This window comes from Arvicola amphibius, chromosome 15 (assembly GCF_903992535.2).
Source record: "Arvicola amphibius chromosome 15, mArvAmp1.2, whole genome shotgun sequence".
NCBI lineage: Eukaryota > Metazoa > Chordata > Mammalia > Rodentia > Cricetidae > Arvicola > Arvicola amphibius.
In genome coordinates this window covers 7,774,244-7,780,453 of record NC_052061.1, presented here as the reverse complement: position 1 = coordinate 7,780,453, position 6,210 = coordinate 7,774,244, and the positions used below count along the sequence as shown (strand labels likewise).

At 58.6% G+C, this 6,210-nt stretch overlaps 1 protein-coding gene across 2 annotated transcripts; it reads right to left on the bottom strand.

The window, feature by feature from the left end:
- Positions 1-1,946: 1,946 nt before the first annotated feature.
- Irx3 (iroquois homeobox 3) lies at positions 1,947-4,577 on the bottom strand. Of its 2 annotated transcripts, none has more exons than XM_038313252.1 (4): positions 4,308-4,577; positions 3,000-4,139; positions 2,764-2,830; positions 1,947-2,287 (listed from the first exon to the last, which is right to left on the bottom strand). In XM_038313252.1, the coding sequence occupies exons 1-4, from the start codon at positions 4,575-4,577 to the stop codon at positions 2,214-2,216; spliced, it is 1,551 nt and encodes a 516-aa protein (XP_038169180.1). In that variant the 3' UTR covers positions 1,947-2,213. The 2 variants fall into 2 exon arrangements, with proteins under 2 accessions (XP_038169180.1, XP_038169181.1); XM_038313253.1 differs by having other exon boundaries at positions 3,014-4,139.
- Positions 4,578-6,210: the final 1,633 nt, after the last annotated feature.

Below are 6,210 nucleotides of genomic sequence, written 5' to 3'. Positions count from 1 at the left end.
TCCCTAGAGAGGGCCCCATGTCAGCTGTCAGTCCTGCCAGGTTCTGACCAGCCTCTCCACACCCATTTCCCTCCCATTGACGAAACTCCTCTTCCTGGGGGCTCCATCCAGAAGAAGACCTCTGCTGTGATCACCAAGATCTCCTTTCCCCTGGGAAGTTTTCTCTTGCCCTTGGTAAAGCTGCTTGCAGAAGCTCTTGAGTGGCCGGGAGGAAGACATCTCACTCTTCTGGGAGATGGGAGGGAGTGAGGCAAATGCCCCCACCTCGCAGAACTGAGGATGTTTGAGCATCTGTAAAGGTCTGGACATCCTACCTAAGAATGAGCACGGGCAGAACATCCTCTGTCGTTCTTACTCCACCGTGTGAGGCAGGCAGCCGATGAGAAAGGACCCATGGAAGTGAGTTCTCTGCCCTTGGCTTCTGGGAAAGTAACTTAGCAGTGTGGGCCACGGCTAAGCCCCAAGCTGGAGGAGGGGCGTGGCTCTTGTAGAGGCACTTATGGTGCTTACCAGAGCTCTGGCCTTTGTCCTGGGGTACTGACTTCAAATTCAGATGCATGGCCTAAGAAAATGGAGCTTGTGAAGGATCTTGAGCCACTGAAATACCTTAGTAAAGGGTATCTTAGGCCTCTTCCTGGCTGTCCTTGTCTTTGCCAGTGGTCCGTCTCTCTCCCCAGGTAACTTGTGGCGCTGGCAGCTGGGTCCTCACCTCATGGACCCGAACCCGCCAGCTGCCCTCGCTCGCAAACTCTTCAAGGTACATAATGTTAACTGTACCTGATCCAGACTTCAGCTCTTTATACCGCCCAACAGAGCGCATGAAGGTCACAAGCCCTACTCTGCAGCTCCAATGCACGACGTCTGGCTAGCCTGAAAATCTAAAGATCCAGACAAGTGTGCCTCAAAGGTGTCCCCCCCCCTCTACTTCGAACCCCAAGGCTTCACTATCCTAAGCGTAACTCTCTACTTCCTAGCGTAAAAGTTGGGAGAGCCGGGCCAGCAGTGTCAAGTCGGGCTAGGGCCCAAAGGTCCATCTGGCAGCTTTGGCCAGAGAGGCCGGACGCCGAGCGTTCCCTACGTCCTGTAGAGGGAGCTCCAGCCCCAAGTTTCCCACTATTCCCGCCCCCCTCCCCGTCGGACTCCTGTCCCGATCCCAACTCCAAAGGTGTCGGGGATTAGACCCCAACCCATGCTGGCATCCCTGAAAGCAGCCCCTTCCCTAGCACTCAGGGTAAAACGCCCAGAAGCACCCAGGGACCTGGCTTCGGCCTTGGACTCCCAACTCCAGCGCGGTCACACGCCACCAAGCGGGAAGCATGAGCACCCCGGCTTCTCCTGCAGATCTCCTACGCCCTTGCACCTATAAGGAAGGAGATGTTGGAGAGGGACGCGAGGTGGGAGCGGCCTAGAAGTTGAGCGTGGACAGTCTCTATACACGGGATTGAGAAACACCAGTTGTGCGGGGTCGGAATGGGAGCAGGGAGGGAGATCCTTCTTGTTCATGCCCAGAGCTCCCGGAAGCTTCTCTAAGTCTTTCTGCTAAGTCATCAGAGAAGGCCCCAAAGCCCCACGGTTACTCCAGTGGACCCGCGGACAGAACCTAGTTCCCCAGCTCCTACTAGGGAGTAGACCTCTTTTTCTCCTCGGACTTCGCCCTTTCTCTCAGAGCTCAGGGACTACCATCGTCCCTTGCAGAGAACCTAGCCTGCCTATCTCTGCGCGGACTACTTCCGCCATTGCTGTCCCCTGACCATGCTTGTCCTTGCTTGTGGGGGGGGGGGGGGGAACGCGAAAACACCAAAGAACCATCAAACAGATCGGTCCAGGTGGCAGACCCGCCGGTTATAGTCAAAAGTGGCAACAGCTCATTTATTTAGCCAAAAATAGATACTTTCTTGTACAATTTGGTTCACACGTATGTACATTTCTCTGTATATACAAAAAGAGTCAGACACGCTTATCCTCTCTGCAACTCCACCCCGCCCACCCCCGAAATCAACAGAACAAACGAACCTCACAATCTAATGTGGGGCAGTAAGAAGCGACCTGGGGAGGGCCAAGGGGAACCGGCTTTATTCTTTCGTTCTTTTTGTGTGTGTGTGTGTGTGTTTGTTGGTTGGTTTAGTGTTTCTTTTTTAGGTATTCATACACAGACATGCTTGCAAGTCATAACTATACAGAGCGATTTGTTTTTTTACAATTAGTACAACGATTTAAAAATTGTTCAAAGAATTAAGATGAGGAGAGAGCTGATAAGACCAGAGCAGCATCCAAGTGGTTCTGGGGCCTGGAAGAGAGGGCGGAAGCAAAGGAAGCGAGATTTAGAGACGCAGAGCCTGCTGAGGTAGGGGGCACTCTACTGAGCCTAGGGTCAAGCGTATGGACGTATTCAGCCCTGGGTGTATTAACTATAAACTGCACAGAAGCGATCAGAATTCGAGGTCGGGCGTGGAAGGAATTGGACATCACGCAGGGTAGGCCTTGTGCTCCCGTGGCCTGTTGAAGGGGCCAGACTCCCTCAGCTCAGTACCCACAGGCCCTGCTTGAGGTGACCGAACTGAGAATGAAAAAAGCGTCTTACAGGTCCACAGGAAGTGACAGAAGAGTGGATTTTTGTGCTTTTTAGAAATAAATTCCCAGACACGTTTCTCCCTTCCCCGGGTGCGGTGGGGGGAAGCAAATGGTTTCTGCCATTGGTTCTGCGTTTTCCTTATCATTCCTGAAGGGTCTCCCACTTTGGTTCCCAAATTCGGGGTCTCTTACCGCTTTGGCACCGGCTGGAAAGCTGTCTTGAGCAACTTTTTCTCCATTTCCAAGGCACTACAGCGATCTGTAGGAAACAAGGGGAAGAAAAGGGAGGCCTTCAGAACGCTAGGTCCAGGCCTCTAGGGCCGCTGCACCCGTTCTGGAGCGAAGAGAAAAACAGCTTACTTCCCCCAAACCCCCTGTTCTTTTCCTCTGGTCGAGAGCCCCACCAACAGCCTCCCTCTGTGTCCCACACTTCTGTAGTCACCTGTTCCACTCTCCGGCTCCGTAGGCCGAGCATAGGCGGCGGCGGCAGCCGCCGGGTGACCTGCGGCTCCGGGAAGTCCCAGCAGGTGCTGTGGGGCCGAGCCCAACATGGACAACGGGTGCGGCCGCGGGCCGGGCGGCGGGCCTGGGAAAGGCCGGTTGGTCCAAGCGGGGAATTTGCCAAGCGGCGCAGAGACGAGTCTGTGTGCCGCTGCTGCAGCAGCGGCAGCGGCGGGCGAGAGCTGCAGCGTCGGGGGCGCGACGGCTGCCCCGGGAGGAGAACCTCCGGTTCTGGGAGGCGAGCGACGTGGGTTGTCCGGGCTGGTGGCTGTCTCAGCCAGTGACCAGATCTTGGGCTTCTGCAGGGTGGAGGAGGGCGCTGGTGCGGGAGCACAGGGGTCCAGGCCCGAGGGTGGAGAGGGCGGAGATGGAGGAGCCCTGGCCACAGGCGGTGGCGCTGGGGCCAGGCTCAGGACCGACAGTGGTCGCTCCTCCAAGCCTTCGGAGCTATCGTCTGAGTCGCTATTTTTGCAGTCCGAAATGGGTCCTAGGCCGAAGTCCCCATTCCTGTGCGTTGCCCCAGCCAGGGTCAGTTCCGGCCCGGCTGCGGCGCTGTCTAAGTTTTCCAAATCGATCTCCTCATCTTCCTCGTCGTCTGCCAGGCCCTCGCCCCCCGTGTCCTCCTCCTCCCCAGCGAGCTCCTCCTCCTCCATCTCCAGCTCTCTTTTGCCCTCTTCCTCATCTTCTTCTTCGTCCTCCTCCTCCCGCTCGCTCCCATAAGCATTGCCCTCCTCGTCGGTGCGACTACGGGGCGCCCACGTCATCTTGTTCTCTTTCTTGAGGCGCCGGCGCGCGTTGGCGAACCAGGTGGACACCTGGGTGAGGGTCATCTTGGTGATGATGGCCAGCATGATCTTCTCGCCCTTGGTGGGGTACGGGTTCTTGCGGTGTTCGTTGAGCCAGGCCTTGAGCGTGCTCGTGCTTTCCCGGGTGGCGTTCTTGGGACGGGACGGGTCCCCGAACTGGTATTGGCCATAGGGGTAGAAGGCGGGGTGCGGGTGCGGGAATGCGGCGGCCGTGGCCGGATGCTGGACCCCAGGGCTGTCCTTCAGCTCATACTGAGCGCCCTGTACGCACATGGAAAAGGAAGGGGACACGCGCGGGGCAGCGCGAGTGAGCTTCAGTCGTCGCAGCAGCCTCCACCCTCCCTCCGGGACCCTGGCTTTCTTCTGCACGCTCAGTTTGCCCTGCACCCCCGCTCCAACCCCTCTTTCCCGGGTTTATCCGGCTCTTACCAGCTGTGGGAAGATGGGCAGCTCCGTAGCGTAGGGCAGGAAGGCGCCGTAACCCTGGGCGGCGGCAGCTGCAGCTGCAGCCGCGGCGTAGGGTGCCCCGTACACGGACGAAAGCACGTTGGATAGGGACCCCGAGGCGGCAAGCTCCGAGGCTCCGGCGCCGGGACCGCTCCGGCCTCCCGCGCTGCCGCCGCTGCCGCCTGCGGCTCCCGGGCGCTCGGGTGGGTAGAGCGGGCGGATGTACTGGTATCCAAGCTGGGGGAAGGACATGGTGGCCCACGGGGCACCTACGGAGTGGGGGCCCGGCCCCCGGGGCCGCCGTGCTCAGCGCCGCACGTTGGCTCCGGAGCTCATCGGGGGCTGGGCCGAGCCCGGGCCGCGCTGCCTTCCGCGCTGCGTTGCGCTCCGCGTTCGCCTATTGATCTGCTCCGCGTCGGCGGCGGCGGCGGCGGCGAGGAGTCAGGTCAGGTCCGAACAGATTGGCCGAGATTCCCTGGGCTCCGGGCTCTGATTGACATTTCTACGGGGCCGCAAGCCCCTCCTCTCTGCGCCGTGCTCCCTCCTCTAGGCCGGGAGAGCCTCTCAGTGTCTAACGCTCAGGTCTGTCCTCTCCGGGAGCTGTGTCGCGCCTCGCTTCCTTTGCCCTCCTATAGTTTACACTCCCCTCCTGTCCTTTCCACTCCCCTCCCCTCGCTGCGTCCCCCACCCCCCACCCCCTGATCGCTTCCGCTCCCAAGGCTCCTTGGCAGTCCTGGACGCTGGGAAACTGCGGTTCTTTTTCCTCTTTCCCTTTCTCACGGTTGCTTTTGCTCACCTCTCAGTTCTCTTCACTTTTTCTAATCTGACTCCTCTCTCTTTTAAATCTCTTTACTCTCTCATTCTCTCTTCCCTGTCCCCAGTCTCTGTGTCCTGGGCTAAGGCGACCTAAAGTTGAAGACACTTAGAATGCTGTGCTGGGGGTGTGCGTCCGCGTCAGTGTCTGTGTGTCCGTCCCCGCCCTTCCACCCCCGCCCTCACCCTTCCCCAAATCTCGAGTCTGACGTTGCGCCCTCTTATTCGACTTTTCCTCGCGTCTCCTCCTGGAGTCTCCAATCACCCGGGAGCCTTCTGGGCGAGGCGGTCTTCCCTCGCGAATACAGAGCGCCGGGCGGGGCGGGGCAGGACGGGACGCAGTCTTTTCCCGCCCCCTCCTGCCAGCACGGGCGGGGGGGGGGGGGAGCCTAGACCTGGAGTGTCGGGTTAGTGCAGGGTCACCTCTCCTCTTGGGTCTTCCAACTCCCCTGTTCTCAACCCCCTCAGCAGCTATAGTTCTGGGGTGGGACGGGACCCCGTACCTAGGCAGGCTCCAGGGCTTCGGTGGTGGCTTCTTTTGCAGTTCTCAAGCTCTGGACGCTCTCAATAGCCGGCAGCTAAAAGGGCAGCTAAAAGAGTTTAGCATGCAGCCTGGAGTAGGGAGTGCTGCCCTTCCGAGCCTTTAAAAGACCGAATCTGTGCCGGGGAAACCCTGCAGTTTACCACGTTAACACCTCCGGGGTACCACGGTGAGAATTCTCATTAGAAAGTGAGTTTGGCGTCCAGGTGGTCTTGTGGAACAGGCAAAGAGCTGGAGCTCCTGGCTGGGGGGCTGGGGGTGGGGGAGGAGCAGAGAGCCTCACCGCGGAAGCTCTGGGAACTTTCCGAGAGCGCATCGAGAAGTTTCTGCGTTGGTGTGTTTGGTCGATTATGACCATTCATTTCACTGTCCCTTCTCCTGTTCGCCGAGGCCAACGCCAGTGTTTTCTTTTGGTGACAATTCCCCCTAGAGCCGAGGAGCGCGTGCATGTGGGGGTGGGGAGCAAGATTTGGTTTTATGGTAGGATAGCTAAATGTTTCATGGTAGGGTACCTAAATCTAACTTGAAATG